This window comes from Loxodonta africana, chromosome 5 (genome assembly GCF_030014295.1).
Source record: "Loxodonta africana isolate mLoxAfr1 chromosome 5, mLoxAfr1.hap2, whole genome shotgun sequence".
NCBI lineage: Eukaryota > Metazoa > Chordata > Mammalia > Proboscidea > Elephantidae > Loxodonta > Loxodonta africana.
In genome coordinates this window covers 22105640-22130042 of record NC_087346.1, presented here as the reverse complement: position 1 = coordinate 22130042, position 24403 = coordinate 22105640, and the positions used below count along the sequence as shown (strand labels likewise).

Below are 24403 nucleotides of genomic sequence, written 5' to 3'. Positions count from 1 at the left end.
GTCTGAAGATTATTTTAAGTTTCCTGTGTAACAGGATTTTTCCATGGCTGAATTTACACGTTGCATCTACAATTTGATTTTAAACCGTTTGGTGGCAATTTGAAAAACAGGCTGCTCCACCAAAAAAATGGCTTCTCCCAAAGTGAAGGCTCCTCTATCCAGGCTTTCTTTTCTATCACTAAGCTCAAGGTTCAAAGCAAATGGAGAATTTTCGCATTGAAGACTGAAACCAATCACCCTCGCTGGTTAATCAGCAAACACGTGTTGTTCTGTAAACAAAACCAAACTCCAGGTCTTAACCCTATGAAAGACTTCTTAATACAATATGACTACTCAGAACCTCTTTTTTTTTTTTTTTTTTTGGTATTAGAATGTGAGATAATTTTGTCTTGGGAAAAAGTGCCCGGCAGAACCAAAGCTCAGTAAGTGATAAAAACAAAAAAAACCCGTTGCTATCGAGTCAATTCTGACTCATAGCGACCTTATAGGACAGAGTAGAACTGCCCTATAGAGTCTCCAAGGAGCGCCTGGTGGATTCGAACCGCCGATCTTTTGATTTGCAGGCATAGTTCTTAGCCACTAGGCCACCAGGGCTTCCCGGTAATAATAATAATAAAAAAAAGGATAACAAATAATAACGATAACGTAATTACATTAATGAATATTCACTGAGCGTTAAATTTGGCAGGCATCGTGCTTGGTAAACACTTTATATTCACTATTCAATTTAGCCATCAGCAAAACCATGAGCTCCTACTGATATTAAGAATGAGGAAAGGGTGGTTTACAGAGCTTGTCGAAGGTCACACACTAGAAAGTGGACCAGAACCAAGGCTGCCGATCCCAAAGTCCAGGCTCTTCACCACTTAACCCAACCCCCCTCGACACCTCTCAGCAAAGATCTTAAGAGACGAGACGGGTGGGGTCACACGGGCCCTCTCCCCCTGGGCTCCGCACCAGACGGGGGCTGAGAGCGACTCCAGGGTGAGGGCGGCAGTTACTTCATTTGAAAGGCTCAAGGGCCCCAGGGAGTCCCTCGCCCCAGGCGCACTTGCCCCGCAAGCCCCTGTGGAAGGCGTCGTCGTCGAGGCGGTCCAGAGCGCCGAGCCGCGCCAAGTGCACCGAGACGCCCCCGAACCTGTCCCGCTCGCCCTGCAGCTCCACCACTCCGGCCGGGGGGTCCCGCGCGCAGCCAGGCCCGCCCAAGGCCCCGCGGTGCCCTGCCGAGAACCTCGGGCGGCGGGCCTGTAACAGCGCCGCGCGCCAGCAGCTCCCACTCAGTAGAGGTGGCATCCCCTCGCCGGCCCACGCCGCTCTTCTCGCTCAGCCACCAAGTCACCCCTCTCCGCGAGGTCGCTACCGTACATTCTAGAAGAGTGCCATTCGCTCCCTCAGCCGAGATGGGCTTCCAAGTTTGCACCGCTCTCCCGAAGAGGCTGAGAAGCGCTTTCCATCAGCCCCTCTCAGCAATTACCCCGGGAAAGGCAGGGAGAGACTTTCCACTCATTTATTTTATTTTTTTGCTAGTTTAATTCAACAGGCGTTTAGGGATGGGGGAAGGCGGGCAGAGATACAAAACAATTTTTTTTCAGGAGTTTACAATCTCAGTGGTGGTTTCGTCCACTTAATCCTTCCTTGCAGAAGCCACAACTTCTGCAACCTCTTCGAAGTCCCGCGGGTTTTGAAGACGCGCAGTTTTCGGTTTCTCACTGCGCTGCACCCGTGGGATTACGGCGTAGGGCGGAGCACGCTGACTTCTGTCCCGGAAGTTTTTCCTCTCAGAGAAGCGCGCACATTGAGCCGGCTTTGCCGTTGCTTCGCCCATGCTACCGTCTCATCATGTCGTCTAAGAAGAACCGAAAACGGCTGAACCAAAGCGTGGAGAATGGTTCGCCCTCTCTCTCTGCGGCTTCTTCTCCTGCGGGGGCCTCGGCTTCTTCTGCTGGGCCAGGCTCCGCGGCGGCGGCGGGGACTCTGGCGGTGACCAACTTCATAGAAAAGGGTAAAGGTTTCTGAGGGGAGGACCCGAAGCTGAGGGGACGCAACCTGAGAGGAGGGAGGCCCAGCGATGTTGCCTTGAGGCGCCGAGGCTTTTGAAAATTGGGCGAGGCAAGGTGTGAGAGCCACAGAAGAAGTGTATAAGACCCCTGTGGCCGCACCGGCATTGGAGAGGTTAGGCAGAAATGGTTTCTCTCTCAGTTAAGCTGTCTTTTCTGCAAGTTTTTGTGAAATTTCTGAGTTGCATTTGCAAGAACCTTGCCTCATTCAATTTAACGGTGCAAAATTGTTCATATCTTGAGCCCGAATCTAGCGAGCGTATGCTAAAAAAACTAAATAATCCGGTCAGTAAAGATGTGGATGGATGCCTCCTAAAAGACGTTACTGTGCCTTTAAAAATGAAGGTGACTTTTTCTTTCGCTGTTACACAGATTCTGTTATTTAATAAACCTAAACCAAGCCCGTTACCGCCGAGTCTGTCCCGACTCATACGACCGAGAACAGCTGCCCCGTAGGGTTTCCAAGGAGTGGCTGGTGAGTTCGAACTGCTGACCTTTTAGTTAGCAGCCGAGCTCTTAACCCTTGTGCCGCCAGGGTTCTAGCGACCATTTGAACCCGTTGCCATCGAGTCAGTTCCGATTCATAGCAACCCTATAACAGCTATTAATTGCAATGGAGCCGTGGTGGTGCAGTGGTTAAGCGCTCAGCTTTTAACCAAAAGGGCACCGGTTGGAATCCACCAGCGCTGTGATGAGAGAAAGATGTGGCAGTCAGCTACGGCAAAGATTTACAGCTTTGGAAATCCTTTGAGGCAGTTCTACTCAGTCTTACAGGGTCACTATTAGTCGGAATCGACTGGATGGCGATGGGTTCTACTTTTGTAAGATTATAGCCACTGAAAACCCTGTGGAGTGCAGTTCCACTCCGTGGAGTCTCCATGAATTGGAATCAACTCCGCAGCAACGGGTTAGATTTTTTTGTTGTAGTAGGTTAGGTACTTCACATATATATCTCACTTATTCTTCATAGAAGACTTGGGAGATGGCTACGGTATTTTTATGTCTATTTAACAAAAGATGAAAAATTAACGTGATTTGCCCCAGGTTACACAGGTACTAAGTGACAGAGCCAGTATTTGAGGCCGGATGATTTGACTCCAAAGTCAGTCTCCTACATCACAGCTCTCTTGGCTTGGAAGAACGGATTTATCCGAAAAGTCATTTAGCCAGTAAAGCTTCTAGCAGACTTGATGGTAATAGCTTTGAAGAATAAACCAGACTAAAAGTGGCAGGATTTTTTGTCTAATGCGGACCCTAAAGACAGTCTTAGATAGGGATCAGAGGACAGCTTGTTCTGTACTGCATATTCAACCTCTCTTTCTCAGCTGGATCCTTCCCATTGACATTTAAACGTGTTCGTTTCTCTTCCATAAATCAGACTAAAAGATCCACATTTATTTCCTGCCACCACCCTGTCTCTTTTTAGCCTTCATTGCCAGACTTCTTAAATGGAGCTGTCTCTGCCTTATCTGCCACGCCTTAGCTCATTACTAGTTAGCTTCCACATTAGTATTTTATGGAAACTGTCCCAGCTGTGGTCACTGATGACCTCCATGTTGATAAATCCAGTGGACACCTTTTCATTACTTACCTTACTTGACCTCTCAGCAGCTTTTGGCATTGTCAACCATTTCCTCCTTGAAACTCTGTTTTCTTGACATACGTGTCATGAAACTTTCCTAGTTTTTCTCCATCGTTGGTATTCCTCACAGTTCCCTTCGCAGGCTCATCCCCTTCCACCTGACCATTAAATGTTGTAGTTTCTCAGTTCTTAGTCCTAAACTCTCTTTTTCTCTCTATAAATATTTTTTCTTGGCAAGTTCATCTAATGTCTGGAGTTTCCCGTCTATACCCTCATCATTTTTAGATTTATATTTTTAATTCATTCTGCTTCTGAGACTTGATTTAGTTGTTTTCTAGAACTTTGCTTCTCAAACTCGCTTTGATGAAGGTTTTTAAATTGCCATTCTGTTACAGATCAGCACTTTTATAAAATACTGTAAAAATGAATTACTACAAAAATAAAAAAACAAAATTAACATTTTTATTAGATTCAACAGATGTAAAATTACATCGTTAATTGCAGTAAAAGTTTCTAAATGTTTGCTCTTACTTTCTGTACTTAAATCATCATGAACCAATAACAATTTGTGAATTACTGTTTGAATAGTACTTGTATTGTACCTCTTCTCTTGAATTTCTCAAAGGTGTTTTAAGACTGACCTCATTTGCTTATATGTCCTCCCACAAACTAAAATGAACTCTAGTCCCTTCCATGTTTCCTTTTGCAAAGTTCTAAAATACAGACGTCATCTATGACACCCCTCTCTCACATCTCACATATTCAGTCCACCACCAGGTTCTGTTCATCACCTAAATATCTTCCACATTCCTCTTCTCTGCGCCTGGCTTCCGCCTTAATCGCAGACACCATCATCTCTTACCTGGACTATATGATAGCCTTTTAACTGGTTTCTCTGCTTCCTCTTTTACTTCCAATTCCTTTTCCTCTCTGCAGCCAGAATATTTTTAATGAAGATACTGTCATTACCCTGTTTATTACCCCTCAGTTAACTCCCATTGCTGTCAAAATAAAGACTAGCCCCAACCGTGCTCTTGATATCCCCACAGCAGCTCCTGTTGCTCTGCCCTCCACTCCCACTCAGATCCTGTACCCCCAGGGCTGCCTAGGCCACACCGCAGTTCTTACTACTGTAGATAGGGTCTCTTCGGCTCTGCCCTACCAAAGCCTACCCCATCATGGGGTCCCTCTGAAGGATACGGCTCTGCACTGGGTACGACCTGGTTTCTGTCACTGAATCCAGCCTACTGTTCTGCACAGTCTGGACCGTCCTTCTGTGTCCTGCCTTGTCTCCAACTACTGTGCCATGTACTCTCTCCAGCAGATGTAGCATACTCCCTTCTGTCCTTTTGCTGAGAATTATCTTTTTCTTCTCTTCATTCAGCTAATTCCTACCCTTTCTTCAGGTCTGCATTTAATCATTACTTCCTTTAAGCATTCCCTGATTCTTCTAAATTAGGTCAGATCCCACATTATAGAGTTTCTCAGCACTCTTAATCATTCTTCCATAGCACTAATTTTGGCTTATAATTACACGGTTATTTCATGATTGATAACTCTTAACCTACTGGATTATAAGCTTCCTGAAACCATGGACTTTGTTTTGTTCACTTTTTATCCCCAATGCCTAGCATAGTATCTGCCATATAGTAGGTCCATAGTAAATATTTGCTGAATGAATAAATGAAGGGTGAATGGTTAATTGTTTGAAATAATCTTTATCTCGTTGGTTAATCTGGCACATAAGGTGCTCAGTAAATAAGAAGGTAGTTACTTGGGGAAAGTGGATGTAAAGATGTATTTTAAAATACTGGAGGAACGTGGACTAGTGAAGGTAATTGTGAAGGCCAGCTTGAATAGATTTAGATGATATTAGCAGAGAATACAATGGAAGTATATTAGGAAATGAGGCTTTTTTTTTTTTAAATGAGAATTGGTACATGATCTCCATTGGTGATAGCAAGGAATTGAGGGTATTTAAGGAAGCCTATTTTTATTTTTATAAGGATTTTTTTTTATAAGGAGCCTTGGTGGCCCGATGGTTAAGCCCTTGGTTGGTTGACTGAAAGGTCAGTGGTTCCTACCAGCGGCTGCACAGGAGAAAAGACCTGGTGATCTACTTCTGTAAAGATTTATGTCCAGGAAACTCTATGGGGCAGTTCCACCCTGTTTTGTATGGTCTCTATGAGTCGGAATCGACTTGATGGCACACAACAACAACAATAGCGAGGAAGCCTGTGATGTCAAAATCTGGTGCATGGCGTATGTGCAGGATAGAATGGAGAAGAAGAAAACCTAGGATCTTGTGAAGAACAGTGAGGTAACTGTCAAAAGCGAAGGATAATTCATTGGAGTTTAGAAAAAGAGAAGTGGCAGAAACTAAACATCATGAGGCCATCAAACAGCAGGATGTTTTGCTGTTGTTAATGGGTAAATTGTGTAAGAGACCTGATACTCCATTCAGCCTCTTATATTATGTGGTAACTCACTTAGTTTTATACTCAGTACTGTTAACCTTAGCTCTGTGAGATGCTCTATTTTTCTAGCTATATTCATTTCATGAAAGAAGGAAAATAAATACATATTGGGAAGATACGGGACCCTGGTGGTGCAGTGGTTAAAAGCTTGGCTGCTAACCAAAAAGTTGGCAGTTCAAATCCACCAGCTGCTCCTTAGAAACCCTATAGGACAGTTCTACTCTGTTCTGTAGGGTCACTATGAGTCAGAATTGACTCGATGGCAATGGGTTTGGTTTGGTTTAGGTTTTATTGGGAACTTACAGTGGCAGAGAATAATGTAAATCAGTAATACCTCATGTTTGATTTTCAGTGATTTAATTACTTTCTAAGTAGAGATACGTCTTTTTGATTACTGAGGAACCCTAACATTAGGTAAAGCCGCTGTGAGTATGGTATATGTGTCTGTAATAAGTTTATAACAAAGTTTGTGGTAGCTTAAAGTTTCATAAATGTTTCATGGGTTTTGTGCTAAAAAGGACAATATCGTGTACTCATTTTCTTTACACATTTCATAGATACTTATTGTGTAACTGCTATATTTGAAACACCAACAGTCATTGGAGATCCAAAGATAAATATGACCCAATACTTTCCCCAAAGCTGTGTAGAGTTTAGGAGTAAGTCAGACCATTAAACAAATGAATATTATGATTATAAATAGTAGTAACTATGGCAGCTCCTAGGATAGTCAGAAGAGGGACACCTGACCAAATCCAGAGCTTTGGGTGGGTAGGAAGAAGTGGAACTGTTAGTCAGTTCTTTTCAGAAGTGTTGCCAACTTGGCCAAGTCTGGATCCCTTCTTTAGAGCAAAGGTTGAAATCACAAATGGTATTTCAGTAAGCACAACCATAGGAATAAGACATGTTTTACTATTCTATTGATGTATTCTTCAGAATAGAAAAGAAAAATACTGATTCAGAAGTGGAAACATAACTTGATCCTTGAGAGCCAGATAAATGTGCCCTTTTGGAAAGGGAAGAGTATTCTGCTGCCCAGTTCAAGCCTATGAATTTAGAATCTTTACTAGGAAAATCTCGGTGATGGTGGTGGCTGTCAAGTGAACTCTGACACATGGCAACCTCGTGTGTGCAGAGAACTACTCCATAGGGTTTTCAAGGCTGTGACCTTTCAGACACAGATTGCCAGGCCTATCTTCTGAGGTACCTCTGAGTGGGTTTGAACTGCCAACTTAGTTGTCGAGTGCTTAACCGTTTGTGCCACCCGGGGATTCCCAGGAAAGCTTAGAGACTATTGGAAGTATATTCAGTTATTTATGAAATTAGAGGTTAAAAAAATAGATAATAATGAAAAGTAATGCTTGCCTGTAAAGCAAATCCTGTTTTTAGTTAGTACTCATATTGTCAGTGGACCCCAAAAGAGTTTGGTTTTAAATCTGTTTTTTAAAATAAGACGGATTAGGACAGTGGTTTCTTCAGGTGCGTTAAGTACATTCAAATGGTTATATGGATTGGGGATTTTTATTTACTCTAAAAGAAAGTAAACATTCACTTCAGTTGCAAAATAGTACAACAATGATTTTCTTTTTATTCATGAAGATGACAAAGTTCCTAAAAAATTCCGGAATTCCCTTGTTCAATTTGGACTGAACACTATGAAGTCTGCAAATATATGTATCGGTCGGCCAGTGTTGCTTACCAGTTTGGATGGAAAGCAAGAGGTAAGAGTCTTTTTCATTTCCTTTAGAAAGATGTGAGATGTTTCTCAGTTTTTCAACACGATCAGGAATAAATGGGAAATGATCTACATTTTAAATGACATTCAAATATATATAAACTGTTTCTTCACTTGATGCCTATGACTATCCTAGTTATATTTTTGTTGTTGTTGTTACTTGCTGTTGAGTTGGCTCCGACTCATGGTGACCCCGTGTACAATAGAAACAAATGTTGCCCGATCTTGTGCCATCTCCGTGATCTTTGGAATATTTGAGCCCATTTTTGAGGCTGTTGAGTTACTCCCTCTCACTGGGGGTTTTCCTGATTTTTGATGACCCTCTATGTTACCAAACATGATGGCTTTTTTTAGTGATTGGTCTTTCCTGATGATGTGTCCAAAGTAATCAAGACCAAGTCTCACCATCCTTGCTTCTAAGGAACATTTCAGTTGTATTTCTTTTCAGACTGATATATTCATTTTTCTGGCAGTTCATGATATGTTTAGTGTTCTTTGCTAACACCACAATTTGAATGCATCTATTCTGTCTTTTTCATCGTCCAGCTTTCATATGTGTATGACTTGATTAAAAAGACCATGACTTGGGTCAGGTGCATCTCAGTTATCTAAGTGTCATCTTTGCTTTTTAGAACTTGAAAGAGGTCTTTTGCAGCAGTTTTGCCCAATGTAATATATCATTTGATTTCTTGACTTGCTTCCATGGATGTTGATTGTTGATCCAAGTCGAATGAAATCCTTGACAACTTCAGTATTTTCTCCATTTATCACGATGTTTATTGGTCGTGAGGATTTTTGTTTTATGTTTAGGTGTAATCCATACTGAAGGCTGTGGTCTTTGATCTTCATCAGTGTGTTCTTAAAGTTGTCTTCATTTTCAGCAAGCAAGTTTATGTCATCTGCCTATCTCAGGTTGTTAATCCTGATGCCAGATTCTTCTTCAAATAGTCCAGCTTCTTGGACTCTTTGCTCAGCATACAGATTGAATAAGTATGGTGAAAGGATGCAACCCTGATGGACATCTTTCTTGATTTTAAACCATGCAGAATTCTCTTACTCTGTTCGAATGACTGCCTCTTGGTCTACGTATAGGTTCCATATGAGCACAGTTAAGTGTTCTGGAATTGACATTCTTTGGAAAACAAACAAACAACCAAAAAAAAACACCTAACCAAATCCATTGCCGTCCGGTCAATTCTGACTCATAGTGACCCTATAGGACAGAGTAAAACTGCCGCATAGGATTTGCAAGGAGCGGCTGGTGGATTTGAACTGCCAGCTTTTTGATAGTAGTCAAGCTCTTAACCACTGCGTCACATACTTCTGATCGACACAGTCCAATGCCTTTGCATTAGTCAATAAACCACAGGTAAACATCTTTCTGGTATTTTCTGCTTTCAGCCGAGAACCATCAGACATCAGCAATGATATCCCTCCATCCACGTTCTCTTCTGAAACCAGCTTGAACTTCTGGCAGTTCCTTGTCAATGTATGACTGCAGCCATTATCTTCAGCAAAATTTTGCTAGTATGTTATAGTAATGGTATTGTTTGATAATTTTTGCATTCCATTTGATCACTTTTCTTTGGAATGGGCACAAATATGGATCTCTTCCAGTTGGTTGGCCAAGTAGCTGTCTTCCAAATTTCTTGACATAGACGAGTGAGTGTTTCCAGTGTTGCACTTGTTTGTCAGAGTGTCTCCATTGATACTTTGTCAATTCCTGGAGTTTTGTTTTTCACCAATGCCTTCAGTGCAGCTTGGACTTATTCCTTCAATACCAGCAATTCTTGATCAGAGTAGTTCCTAAATGTCGTAAAGTGGAGAGCGGAATTTCCTTCTGCAGTGCCAACACACACATCGTAAGTCCCATTTCTCCTAGTCTGTTGGTTACATTTCTTTGTAGAAATGTTATTTTAGGGTATGAAGGTCACCTGTTCTGTATACAAATATTTACTTACTACCCGTTTTCAGCTTGCTGCCATTCATCTTACTTGGGACTCCAAGCTCAGAGCCTTTCTTGGGTCATTTTTGCTAGCTTGGCTTTCTCGCCTGCTGCTGGCCCCTACCTGCTGCTGTGTTTCTTCTGTCTGCTTATCAGTCAGCGTTCTCTCATTCACTGTGGAGCCTCTGTGGAGATACCTTGAAATCTATTGTCTGCTGATGGCACCCCTTTCTTTCTTTTCTTTGTTCTGGGTTTATATCTTTAAAAATCCATTACTGTGTCTTGTGAAAGAGAAGACTGTAGATGTATGAGCTCATCCCTCTATTTTGAGCCAGAAATCTTTGCTGTCTTAACATTTAAGTCTGATGAGATCCAGGCTCCAAGGAAGCTCTTGTGCGTTCTCCCTCATTACTTCCTGGATGTAGTTTATGCCTTAGGCTGGATTACTTGCTTCCGAATTATCTTGCCTTCAATGTTTTTCTCATTTTCTTCTTATCAACCATTAATGCTTTTGTTTCTTTTCTTAAATCCACCTTTCAAATTTTATACCTTCTTTTCTGTGAAATCGTTCTTAAACTTTGCAAAAGAATGTAATCATTAAAACAATTTTTTTTTTTAACCCTCAAATTTATTGACTTAACAACTATTTACTATTTCTCATGAGTCTACAGGTTAACTGGGTAGTTCTGAGATCTGGTAGCTCTCTGGATCTCACCTTGGCTTACTCGTGTGTCCACAGTCAACTGGCAGATCAGTTGGGGTCTGGCTAGTCAACACTGACCTCAACTTCTATGACTTAGATCTCCTCCACTGTCCTTTCGTAGCAGCCACAGAAGGTCAGAAGAGGGAGTGAACAGGCCGAAGAGCTTTTCAAATCTCTGTTTACATGAAGTTTGCTGCCATCCCATTGGACAAAGCAAGCCATGTGGGCATACCCAGAGTCATTGTGGAAGGGCACTGCGAATGAATGTGGACACAAGGAGGCTTTGTTGAGAAGGCAATTAATATAAATGCTTTCAGAGGCCCATCAGTGGTGTTGCTAAAGAATATGAGGCTTCTGACGGATGTCACTGCTTCATCATAGGAAAGGGCTCTAGAGTCTGGTCACTCACTGATTAGTCTATGACCAAGCTCATCTTGAGATTTGGAAAATTGTCCTAGTCCTCTTGAGCTTCTTTCACTGGTACACACGAGTCAGTCTCATAGTCAAACTGAAACAGATAAGGCAAAAATATTATAGGAAGGTTTCTCCACCTATTTTTGCTATATCAAGTTGTTTAAGTAATCTCTGCATAGGAGAATTTGTGTTCCTGTAATCATTATTATTTGTGTGTGTGTGTGTGTGTGAACCCATGCAGTGTTTAATTTTTTTTTTTTTTCATTTATCTTCTTGCAGCTTATATCAGATTGTAACTCTTGGAGTAGGCACTGGGTTTTGCAGATTTATGTACTTCGCTGTGCCTAGTATTTTGCCTTATAAATTTATGATAGTCTGAATATTTATTTTCTACATTTTTCATTTCCTGTGTTCTGGGCAGGTCTATACGGCCTGGCCTGTGTCAGGATTTCCGGGAGGCAAAGTTGGCTTGAGCGAAATGGCACAGAAGAATGTGGGCGTCAAGCCTGGTGATGCCATTCAGGTTCAGCCTATTGTTGGTGCTGTGCTACAGGCTGAGGAAATGGACGTGGCATTGAGGTTTGGCTCTTTTCTTTGGTGACTGTCTGGATCAGTGCTCTCTCAGAGAAATTAATGCGAGTCACAAATGTGAACCATATGTGTAAATTTACATTTTTTAGTTAGCCACGTTTAAAAAGTAAAAGAAACAGATAAATTAATTTTAATATTGTATTTAACAAGTATATCTAAAGTCTTATCATTTTAACAAAATTTATAAGCTATTTTATATTATTGTTTTTAAATGAAGTCTTCGAAGTGCAGTGTGTATGTTATACTCAGAGCATGTGTCAATTTGGACTAGCCACGTTTCAGGTGCTCTGTAGCCACTTGTGGCTAGTGTGTAGACAGCACAAGATAGATGAGTGCTGTGTAATTTATGGACTAGAGACTTTCTAATGTGTTATGAGTAGTGTGTGCCCTGACGTTTTAAATGAGAGCAATTATTATTGGTAAATATTTTAAAACATTTTTCATCTTGGTTTATAGTATAATTAGGGGTTCTTGTCATTCTGTGGTTATCAAGAAGGAGGTTACTATGAGTAGGAAAGAAACAAGTTTAATTAAGATTGCCCAAAGAAAAAGCCTGATTGTGTATTTTAACTCATTGATTTTGCAGTTTAGTAAAACAAGTGGTCACTTCTATCAGATGTTGAAATAGCCTCTCACTAAAGGCTAATTATTTCAATCAGCTTACCATTTTTTTTTTTTCCTTAAAATAGTTGAAGTATATCACTCATCCTCTTAGATATTCTTTATCTACTAGGATTTTGACCAAGTTTGTATATGCAAGTCAAAATTTATTTTTTAAAAAAGTTCCTTTTAATATTTTAACTTTAAAATTAGGAACAATTTTGGGAGATGTCTTCACATTATATACAAGAATCACAAAACATTTTCCCCTTGTTAGCTTGATTTAAAATTAAATACTCTTGCTACCTGTAGATTCCAAGCTTGAATTTTGGCATATTTTTGTCCTTTAAAAATAAGAAACTGTTTTCAGAGCATTTCGATGGCACTAATTACAATTTAATGAATAAAGAGAAAGGGAAGAGAATTAGCACATACTGAGCACTTGCTGTGTACCAGATGCATACACATGCACACACTCACATGATCTTTTTTTCCCTTTTTCCTCTCTCATTTAATCCTCAGTACCCCTTCCGGGTCCGTACTTATCCCTGTTTTATAGATGAGGAAATGGGCTTAATGAGGACAAGTAACTTACCTATTAGTTTACAGGTAGTTAGTAATACTATTCAAATTAAACCAGATTAATTCTCAGACTTCACCTTAAAACAGTGCTGCAGGCAAGAGTAGTCAGTTGGCTGGAATTAGTATTTATGGTGATCCACAAACTAATCTGCTTTTTGAGTGTCCAGCAGTCAGTGATTTGTTGGTTTACAGTTGAGTCAGCTCACACTTACCAGGGCCTGTATAGATACATTAAATGGAAGCTTGGTTTTTACATTTTACTTTTCAAAAATCTTTCGTTTTTAAATGTAGCAACAGAGCATAGACAAAAAATTTAATTTCCGTTAAGAAAAACCAGTAATTTTAATCAGCTACTTGAATCCTTCATTTGCAAATGAAAAATTTTATTAGTAAGGGTAGAGCTCCCTCTAGTGTAAATTAATTTATATGCACCCATGTTTTCTTAAAACTGGTTGAGTATTTTTACTGTTCTTGTACATATTTGTAAGTATCTTCTATTCAGAGTTTAATAAATAGAAGCTATCTAAGTACACATTTATTCAGAATTCTAGAAACAGATAAATTTAGCTAAATTATTTCTTCTTTAGTTTATACACGTATGATTCATGAGATTTCTTTCTTGTTTAATTTCTTTCACTCTCTTTCCTTTATACGAGTATATTGGTTTTACTACTGATGAAGTGGTTGGAGAACAGGGCTTAGATTTTGACCATGTAGGCCTGCTAATACTCCTCCCCCGGAGCTAAACTTACCTGATACGCTCTCCCCACCCCCCACCTGGTCACTGGCAAAGCTGGACAGCCAGAGGCCTCCTCTGCTGATACAGATTGCTTTTACGTCGAGGAGGAAAGATGCATATGTTTTGTGAACTCTGCAAGGGCATATCTCTTTACGAGGGCAGTGATTTTACGTGTGCCACTTCCTGCACACAGACAAGCAGCCCTCATGGAGATTATCAGTCAGTGTAAATGGGTTCTCATTTTTCTCAGATACTGCCTTTTCCCCAGAATAAACTTCCAATGTAACCATTACATTCCTTTTTCTTATTTCTACCTCTTCGGATTATGTACTGTATTGGGTTTAATTTTCCTGAAGAGATAATTTATAAATTATGCAAATAGAATGAAGTAAATTATTAATAAAAGACTTTTTCCAAGATAGGCAAGTTCAGAAAGGGAATGATTAATTTAGCTTAGAGTTTTTCAAGTGTTTTTGACTAAGATACAGAATAAAAAGTACATTTTTCATTGATTTATTATACACATATACCCACAGATACACACATAAAGTATATATATGCATACATGTTTGTACCTGTAGCTATGCGTATATATATAAATACATGTGAGTATGTATATACGTGCATTTGTATGTGTACAAGAGATAGATATTTTATAAAGCAATGTTTATCCTTTTGATGTGTCATATACTCTGATGTTTTGTGTTCTGTTAAATGCTGGATGGGACTCACTGAAATGATGTCATTACTCACTATTTGGAAGTACCCTGTATCTTGAAGAACATTGATTTAGACTGCTAGACACCAAATTGCAAATGCTATTTTCATGGCTGTAAGAAGTATCAGAGAAGTGTTATTTTTTTGGTCCTACTAAAATTGTGTAAATCGTTTCTGGGTTGTAAATGAATTTCTCTTTTGATCAGGTCTGTATTACAACTGGGAGTCCTGGTGGTGTAGTGGTTAAAGCGACTGGCTTCTAACCAAAAAGATTGGTGGTTCAAGCGTACCACCTGCTTCACGAGAGAAAGATCTGGCAGTCTGCTTCCATAAAGAGTTACAGTCTTGGAAACCCCATGGGGCAGTTCTACTCTGTCCCATAAGATCACAATGAGTCAGAACTGACTCTACGGCAGTGGGCTTTTGGGTATATCACAACTATGCACATGTAATTTTATATTACATTTTAGTTTCTGGTATACTTAATGCCAATTTCTATCCCATTCATCACCCCCTCCTTGCCCTCTTCCCATCCCTCCTGCCCTCACTCTGGTCTCACCTCTTACAGTAACAAAAATATAGAGATTAATGAAGAAGAACTGACTGGTTGTCTTCTGAGAAAACTAGGTGAGACATATATTTAAATTGTTTTCTTAATTTTTGAGAAGTAATACATCAGTAAAAAAGTGTCTTTGAGGTCTTATATACATAACAGTTTTCTTTAGAGAATATTCCCTTTGGTGAATTAATATCCTTGTGAGATAAGTGGGTTACCATTCCCAATTGATTGGTACGTGAGGAGTGGAGAAAATATATGACATGTTTATGGACATTGTCAGTGGCAGAACTAAGGCCTTTTAACCAAGGCTTTGAACCAGAAGAGGAGTTGAACCAGAAAGAATCAGTTTGAAGCCCTGCTTTTAACACCTAAGCTTTTGCTCTAGTGAGAAACATTATGGTGGAGTGCTGGTTTAGGTGTGCCATTTTAGGTTAGTTAATTATCGAATGTGTAATTCCTATTTGTTGATACTTAATCTAGAATCTTAGATCTCTTGGATATAGGGGATCTCAAAGAATTACCTTTTCTTGTTTTTCTATCTCCACATAGTGCTGTATTATAGGCGAATATTAGGTCCTCTGTTTTTTCATAACAGTTACTTTATAATATTCCATCTTTGATTTAGAATTTTTAGTCTTTTAGTCAGGTAGCTTTGTTAACAGATTAAATGAATTCTTATTTAAACATTAATCTTGTGAATAATTGTACTAACATATTTAATAAATTGTTTTCTAGATGGCAAGATTGTTTTACCAGGCAACTTTCTGTACTGCACATTTTATGGAAGACCATGCAAGTTGCAAGTGTTGCGAGTGAAAGGGACAGATGGCATGATACTGGGATGGCCTCAGAATGACTCTGATACTAGTGCCCAGGGAGTGGCCTCTGAGCAGTCCAGCATGGAAGCCTGTAGCCTGGATATGGCCTTACAGCTAAGCCGGTTAGGTCTAGAAGAGCCCCGGGACCCGGCATCAGGCAGTACTCCTTGCAAGCCAGTAGATGACAGAATTATAAATAAAGCTGATGACATGTTGTCAGATATCGCACAGAGTCCTGGGGAACATAGTGGACTTGGGCTAGAGGAAATCACAGGCCTTAAATGCAGTTTTGAGTCTGCAAGAGAAGAAAATGAACAACTTATCATTGAAGAGAGATTGCTAAAATCAGCCAGAGTGGGAGCAAAATGCAACACTGATAATTTTTATTTTATTTCTTCAACAACAAGAGTCAATTTTACCAAGACTCGTACAAATTTGAAAGAGCAAGACAACCAACTCAAAGTAACCTATGGCATGATAGGAGGCTTAAGTAGGCAGCTGAAAGCAATTAGAGAAATAATTGAATTGCCTCTCAAACAGCCTGCACTTTTCAAGAGTTATGGTATGATTTCTTTAGTTTACTGAACCCAAAAGTGTTGAATTCCAACTAACAAGTAGTCGACCTATTTTACAAACCTAATGATTATTCTCCCTCTTTTCCTGTTTTTATTTCCTGAGGGGTAGGTATTGTAGAGGTTGTCAGTTGCTTGGGAGATGCCAGTTAAGAGAGCCATTTTCTGTGCTTTGGTCTCTAGATTGTGATGTGAGTTAGTGACAGCCTTGTCTCTTCTAAATGCATATTTCCACAGTTGTTTGGATTGGATGTAAAATTAGTATTTTGTCATGCTAGATTGGCTATAATGCCTACATAAATAAACCAAACATTCAAATACATTGGATAAGACTTCTGCTTTAGGAAATGTAGCTGTGTACAGATATCTTTGTACTGAGGCAAATAGTTATGGGTATGACGTGGCTATTAGGAAACTCAGGGCTTTCTCTGGATGGATGCTGCCCAGATCCTCTGGTACATTTGGTGAATAACAATTTTTCTCTCTGCTTTTTCTTTTTTTTTTATGAATCTTTATAAGGGGAACCCTTGGACTGACATTTTGCTGTTAATGCTTATACTTTCCAAGATGCCTCAATGAAAGAAAATTGGGACCGTGGCTTGTTTCTGGCTGTTCATGTTGCCTGGGCTTTGTTTTCTGCTCATTAAACTGTGCTGTATGGACAGGCTTGGCAACAATGAGTGTGTCCAGCTGGTTTTTTATCAGTCTGCTGTCTACAAAGAGACAGAAGGTCATTGTTGGGGATCAGTGTTTGGGCTATTTAGTACATCTTTTTTGAGGTGGGGAGGTCTGCTTTAGTTTTGTGATGCAAGGTAAATATACATTTTATAGCTCATGTTTGAAGTCACAGGACAACACTTGTAAGAAACCTAGTAATGCTGAATCCAACCTTCTGTTTTTGTAGGAATTCCTGCCCCTAGAGGAGTGTTACTCTATGGCCCTCCAGGAACTGGAAAGACAATGATTGCCAGGGCTGTTGCTAATGAAGTTGGAGCCTATGTTTCTGTAATTAATGGTCCTGAAATTATTAGCAAGTAGGTACTTTATTTAATAGACTAAATCTAATTATTAAATGTATTTCTTAAAAAATGACTGCATGGTATTCCACTGTCTGGATATTTTATCCATTGAAATATTTTAAACTTGCTTTTTTTCCCTAAATTTTATTTATTTTATTATTGTTTAGAATATACACAGCAAAACATAGACCAATTCAACAGTTTCTATGTGTACAATTTAGTGACATTGTTTGCATTATTCGAGTTGTGCAACTTTTCTCACCCTCTTTTTCTGAGTTATTCTTCGCTTGTTAACATAAACTCACTGCCCCCTAAAGTTCCTATGTAATCTTTCAAGGTGCTGTTGTCAATTCGTTCCCGTATAGATAGTTTTCAAAAGAGCATAATGGTCAAGGCAGACTTTTTTTTCTAGTTAAGTTAAACCATTGTTTAGTTTCAAGATGACTTCAGGGGATATTTTTGGTTTAAGGTTTAAAGATTGTCTCAGGGCAATAATTTCAGGGGTTCATCCACCCTCCATGGCTCCGGAAAGCCTAGAGTCCATGAGAATTTAAAATTCTGTTCTGCATTTTCCCCCTTTTGATTAGGATTCTAATGTGGAATCTTTGATTCAAATGTTTAGTAATGGTAGCTGGGCAACATCCAGTTTTTCTGATCTCATGGCAAATTAGGCAGTTGTTCATGGAGGCAATTAACAACACATTCCATATCCTCCACCTATCCCTGACCCTCTTTTGCTGCAGGTGAATAGAGACAAATTGTTGTGCGTTGGATGGCTGCTTGCAAGCTTTTAAGACCCCAGACACCATGCAACAAAACTAGGAGATAGAATAGAAGCACTAACCACATTATTAGGCCAATTAACTGGGATATCCCATGAAAACATGACCGTAAACTAAATTTGCTTTTTACTGTGTGTAAAATAAGTTTGGAGAATAGTTTTTGAAAATAATTTAAAAAGAATTCTGGAAATACTTGAAAAGGCAGATTAACTTTTATAGTCAAAGCTTTAAAAATAATAAGAGTTGGTCCTTAAATGTATTTTGTTACAGATTTTATGGTGAGACTGAAGCAAGGTTACGTCAGATATTTGCTGAAGCCACCTTGAGGTATTCTCTTTTATTTTTAGACTTTTTGGAATTAATAGTCAAAGCTGTTTAATCAAAGATATACTAACACTTTATACAAAGCATAAAAGAATAAACAAAAATAATGGAATAGCACTACAAATAGATGGTAGATTTAGTGAAATTCTGATTTAAGTCTAATGTGGTTTTGAAGGTTTGATAAAAAAGCTGTTAAGTTACATACAGTAGAAGAATTAAGGCAGAGTGCTCTTTGATAAGTCATATGACCTTGCTTGAGCATATCAATTTATGATTTTCCTTCTTTAAGATATTTGGGCGTATCCAGTATACATAGCTCACTTAGTACACTATGTTATAGTAGTAGCCTCTTACGCTTAAAACTGTTTTATTATGCTGTACTTCAAAGGGACAAATCTTTTGCCCTTTAAAAACTTCGTATTTAAAAACTTTGTATTCCTGAATGTAAGCTGTGCTGTTACATTACACTGAACACTAGAATATGGTCTTTAATTTGTGTTTAATATATTACTATTATGTTTGTGTCTCTACCGTTTTTTGGTATTTAACTTAGCATAAATACAACTCTCTTGTCAAAGAACTGCCACTTTTAAAAAGCTAGTGTTAGTGGATGAAATAAGTGGTTTATAGTTGTAGTACTGAAAATATGAGGAATAGTGTTACACCTTATGCTTTAGTATTTGAGTCTGTTTGTTATGTTCCTGGCAGTTGAGGTTTCTTCATATTAGAGAATTCACATCTTCTTATGGAAGAATTGATTGTCTTGAAAATTCTGTTTCTAAAGGGGGAAAAAAAAGGGCATTCCTAGCTTGTATCCATAGAGCTTCAAACCTACTACAAAGGGACACCTCTAGCCTCAGCTTCTGAATTGATTCAGCTTTTAACAGTGGCATAGTGGTTAAGAGCTTGGCTACTAAGAGGTCGGCAGTTCAAGTCTACCAGCCACCCCTTGGAAACTGTATGGGACAGTTCTACTCTGTCCTACAGGGTCGCTATGAGTTAGAATTGACTTGATGGCAGCGGGTATGGTACGGGTACAGTGGGTGAATTTTGTCTGGGTACAGACTCTCATCTCATGGGCAATAGACTGTTTTCAATATTCTGCCTTTTTATTGAAGACTGAACTAGAATGTGATATTGGTGAGTTAATAATTTGAGCTACAATTAATTTAAGGTTTTTCAGCTTCATATCCTAATGCCCTTGTCTTTAATATCTATAAGAGAATTTTAAATTTGATCTGTTGCATTTCAGTTTAAAAATTGAGACTAAGTAAAATTTAAAAATAAATGTAAATTAGAAAATTCATTTTACGGTTTCTTCTTTAGGCACCCATCAATTATATTTATTGATGAGCTGGATGCACTTTGCCCTAAGAGAGAAGGGGCTCAGAATGAAGTGGAAAAAAGAGTTGTAGCTTCACTCTTAACACTGATGGATGGCATTGGTTCAGTAAGTACAGAACTAGTATTGATTCTGTGTAGGAACGTCTTGATTCTCCATGTATAATATCTAGTAGCAAAAGCTATTGAATATCTGAGCCTTTGGGTTCTAGGATATGGGAGCAGTGTTAGCCATATGAACTAGAGGAAAGACCCATAAAATTGTCTTCAGCACATTACTTAGTAACTGCTAGGACAAAGTATGGCACGTTTTTTCAGAATGTAAAATAGTATACCATGATGGGATTCTTTTGTGATAAAGGGTAGTAACTTAAAGACCTGAAGCAAAATCGGTAAGAAAGATTCAGCGGTTAAATTTTAGGGGACATTATTAGACATTTCATGAGGTAAAGCCTTATTACTCATGTAAAAATGGATCATTTAGGGGCTTTGTGCTAGGCAAGTGAAAAGAAAGAAAGAATAATAGAAAATGTGTTAGTAAAAGTTTAAAGAGAATTAACCCATATTATCAGATTCTTTGAGAGGATATTCACACTTGTGTTTAATAAAAATTGTATGCTAGTTATGAAAGGGAGATACATAGAACTAGTAGAGAATAGCAATGAAGAGAAATTCTCTCACATTCCTGACGGCCTTTAACCAGAAGAATATACTTCTTTTGGTGGATTGTAGATAACTGAAGTTTTTAGAATCATGATATGTTTTTAGAATCATGTTAGAAGCTAAAGAACTGTTAAAAATCATGTAGTCCCAGCCCCAGTTGCACATTAAAAAACTGGACAATTAGAACTTTCTAGTTTTTACTGGCTATTGTTAGAAACTGAGCATGTGAAAATAACATGAAGGTTTGGTCATGAATCTCTGTTATTTGCTACCATGTGTTGTATATAATCTTGAGAATCACTCTAGAGAAGGATTATCACTGAGGAAGGCTGGATTACCACCCGGTTATCATCCTGGGAGAGTACCTAGGTGTGATCATGCTCCAGGTTTGGTTCTCAGCTGATGAAGCTGGAGAATTTCAGTGTTATTACTATGTTACAGATGATGAGGCTTTGAGAACTCACCCATGATAACACAAGAGATTGATTTATAAACCAGAATGCCAGTTCATCCATTTATAATAAGAAATGTAACTATAGAATGAACCAAATATCTTTGTTTATGGATGACCATATTTTCACCCTGAAGGCAAAAATGTATGGAGAGCTGCATTATAATTAGAAGGGTACTTGGTGAGTATGGAATCAGATGGAAGGCTCTGTATTGGAGGATCAGGAGGTTCCAGACTAAGATTAGGAAGAAAGGACTGGTGATCTTCAGAAAATCAGCCAGTGATCAAGTCTGATCTGCACTGATCATGGGGATAGCCCGGGGCCAAGCACATTTCCTTTTGAGCTGTATGGCATTGCCATGAGTTGAGGGCCCACTCAGTGGCAGCTAACAACAGCAACGACAAATCACTAGTCAGTCTGCTACCTCTTTCTTCACCACCGGCATAGGCTTGATGAATGGATTGGTGTTCTCACTATAGGCATGGCTGGAAATGTGATGCTGATGTTTTAGTCAGAAAGTGTTTATGGGCTTCTGTCTGTCCTTCTGGAAACCCTGGTGGAATAGTGGTTAGGAGTTTGGCTGCTAACCAAAAGGTCCACAGCTTGAGTCCACCAAGAACTCCTTGGAAACTCTATGGGGCAGTTTTACTCTGTCCTATAGGGTCTCTATGAGTTGGAATCAACTTGATGGCAATGGGTTTGCTTTGGTTTTGTTTGTCCTTCTATTTGTTCTCTTTTTGACCCTTAACAAACAAGCTGGACTGACAAAGTGGCTGCAACAATAGGCTCAAACATAGTAATGATGGTGAGATGGCACAGGACCAGGCGATGTTTTGTTATATTGTATATAAGGTGGCTATGAGTTGAAACCGACTTGATGGCTGCAAACAACAACAACATTTGCTCTTCTAAACCAGTTATTCTTAGATTCAGTGTAGTCCATGCCTCTTCTGTTGGTACATCCAGTATAATTGATTAAGTGTGAGTTTTTTAATAATCTCTGTGAGATTATGCTCGGGACATCTTAATAGAAAGTTGAAAAATTTTTAAAGGTGACTGATCGTGATCGTGGTTCTTTATATTTTGATGTTCCTAATTTCATTCTCAGAGAGTAAAATCAGTTTTAGTTTGGGGAGTTAAAATCCATATGTATTTAAGAATGGCAGATATTTGGATGTACGTTATCTTGGTGTCTATATTTTCAGGAACTTAAAAATTTATTAAAGTAAAACAAGAAAACAGCCCATGCATGAGGAAGATTTCTTAGACAAGTTTCTAATAAAGCCTTGTTCTTTTTGAATAGTAGGTAGCTCATAATCTTTGCTGTCAGGTAGGAGAAAATGACATGTATTAAAACAACCATAAGGCAGGGTATTATTTATGAGAATGGTGTAGTTGAGATAATACCCTGCCTTATGGTATTATTTATGAGAATGGTGTAGTGAGAGGAACATCAGTGACAGTGAGATGGAGAGGGAAGTGTTGGAAAACTTCCTAGGAGAGGAAGCATTTAGGCTGAGCTTTGAAAAATGCAGGATGGTAGTATGTCAGTGTAAAGGGTAAGATTTAGTGGGCTGGGCGTTTAGATGCATCCTTTATAGAGCCATCCCCCCACTGCCTTTTTTTTTTCCCCACTTTTAGAATAATACGTAATTTGTTTTCATTTTATTTTGTTAGGAAGGAAGTGAAGGACAAGTGTTAGTCCTTGGGGCCACTAATCGGCCTCATGCTTTAGATGCTGCGCTCCGAAGACCTGGGCGATTTGATAAAGAGATTGAGATTGGAGTTCCTAATGCGGAGGACCGTTTGGATATCCTCCAGAAGCTGCTTCGAAAGGTCCCCCATCTGCTCACTGAGGCCGAACTGCTACAGCTGGCAAATAGTGCTCATGGATATGTTGGAGCAGACTTGAAAGCCTTGTGTAATGAAGCAGGTGAGTGTGATTTGCCATGGTGAGTCTGTATTAATGGACTTAATAACTTCAGTTTATTTACTTATTAATAATTTACATTTCACTTATTTTTTAAACAGAAATGGCTATAATTTTTTCTAGTCTAAAATATTCATTAAAAATAATCTAGCTGATTCAGAATACCATGAAAAAGAAAGTAAAAATCACTACTCTTAATTCTGCCTCCTAATGACACCCACTATTGGAGGAAATGAATGAGTGGAGTGGTAATTACATCTTCCAGACTTTTTGTAAGTAGTATACATATGCATGTGTGCCCACACGCTCATATGTAAGCTACCAGATGCATTTATGGTAGTATTGAAGATGACAGTATCTAGTGATTTGCTGTGGAAATTAAGAACTCCCTGCAGGAGGACCAGAACTTTCCTTAGAAAGAAACTTTGTATTTGTTGAAGTGCTGAAAAAGTGCTCAGTGAAACCTGAGAATTCTATGCCACAGAGTGTGTGACATTGATATTTTAGCCTGAAAGTATTTAAGGTCTGTTATTAATCAGTGGACTCCTTGACTTTAAGAACTGCAGTATGGCAATTAATTTAGTGGCTTTTAAGACCTTTTGATGTTTGTATAATTCTTCTGAGTAATTTTGACCATGGGATATATATTCAAATCAGGGCTTTTTTTTTTTTTTTAAGTCAGGTTTATTAAGGTATAGTTAACACACAGTAAAATTCACCCTTTTTAGTGTATAGTTCTTTGAGATTTGACAAACATGTACAATTGTATAATCATTACCACTACCATCAAGATACAGAACAGTTCCGCTACCCCAAAAACTCTCTCATGCCCCTTTGTAGTCAACTCTTCCCCCAGTTCTCCGTCTCTGGCAACTACTGTATTAGTGTATTTTATGTTTGCTTACTGTGTCGTAGCTTCTTGCTTTGTTTTGTTTTGACACGCCCAAATGGGTTGCTTGAGTGAGCTAGCTTGATTATTTTCGCCTTTGGAGCTATGATGTCCTGTCCCCAGATGGCTAGAGCTGTTATCGGGTATATCAGTCTAGGAGTCCATTCACTTTTCTTGTATAAATTCAGCTCAGGTGTCCAGGTAGCTGATCATTAAGTGTGTGGTACAGTCTCTGTCCTACAGTCTTAGAGGGGCAGGGGTGATTGGTGTAGGTACCGGTATCTGGTTGCAGCAGGGGGTCACGCTCTGAACAAGGTAAAGGGCTGACAACCATCCCCTGAGTGTCTGTGAGGAAAGTTTGTCCCTGTTCCCTAGAGTGCACAGGTGGGTGGGTTCTGCAGCTGGACCGTGGGCACCCAATGCTTTTGGTTATGAGTACTGAGAGGGACCACTTACCCTTGGACCCCTGTCGTAGTTGGCTAGGTGATGTGGGTGGAGCCACCAGTTCTTAGGCCCCTGATGCGGGTAGGTGAGGACCCAGTTTAATAGGCAAAGCAGTGTTTAAACATCAGAAACCTACCTCTTCACCACACAGCTGATACAGCTGATGTCAGATCTCAAGCACATACACCGTTGCAGTAATAAGCGCCTAATCTCCTGAAATGGGCCCACACAGGTTCATGCAGGGGTGAAAGGTATTTAAAGTCCGCAGACCATTTGTGTCTGGACACGAGCCGCTTCCATCCTGAGCTCCCAGCTTAGTGGAGTTGGCAGATTATCTTTTCCTCCAATTGTTAATTCATTTCCTTCTTCAAGGCTGGGAAAATGGCTCAGGGCGTGGAGCAGGGCCTGTTTCAGGCCCCGGTAAATCGACCTCCTCTGAAGCCGGCTTGGGGGCTTGGGGTGTGATAA

The 24403-nt window shown here is 39.5% G+C and overlaps 2 protein-coding genes across 12 annotated transcripts in view; one reads left to right on the top strand and one right to left on the bottom strand.

The window, feature by feature from the left end:
• The window catches only part of NUDT6 (nudix hydrolase 6), a 57322-nt gene extending 55036 nt beyond the window's left edge, over positions 1 to 2286 (bottom strand). Inside the window, exon 1 of the mRNA XM_023548651.2 lies at positions 1056 to 2286. Within this exon, the coding sequence (XP_023404419.1) occupies positions 1056 to 1293 (238 nt within the window). The 5' untranslated portion in view covers positions 1294 to 2286. The remainder of the gene's footprint in view (positions 1 to 1055) is intronic.
• AFG2A (AFG2 AAA ATPase homolog A) overlaps positions 1638 to 24403 on the top strand; it is a 352856-nt gene continuing 330090 nt past the window's right edge. For 2 of the 11 annotated variants that reach the window (XM_064285361.1, XM_064285366.1), the window contains exons 1-9: positions 1647 to 2002; positions 7716 to 7837; positions 11335 to 11492; positions 14711 to 14769; positions 15437 to 16081; positions 16996 to 17125; positions 18163 to 18219; positions 19543 to 19666; positions 22350 to 22605. In XM_064285361.1, coding sequence (XP_064141431.1) covers positions 1840 to 2002; positions 7716 to 7837; positions 11335 to 11492; positions 14711 to 14769; positions 15437 to 16081; positions 16996 to 17125; positions 18163 to 18219; positions 19543 to 19666; positions 22350 to 22605 — 1714 coding nt within the window. In that variant the 5' untranslated portion in view covers positions 1647 to 1839. Of the gene's footprint in view, positions 2003 to 7715; positions 7838 to 11334; positions 11493 to 14710; positions 14770 to 15436; positions 16082 to 16995; positions 17126 to 18162; positions 18220 to 19542; positions 19667 to 22349; positions 22606 to 24403 lie in introns of all 11 variants that reach the window. The other 9 variants (XM_064285362.1, XM_064285367.1, XM_064285370.1 and 6 more) reach the window with 7 other exon arrangements.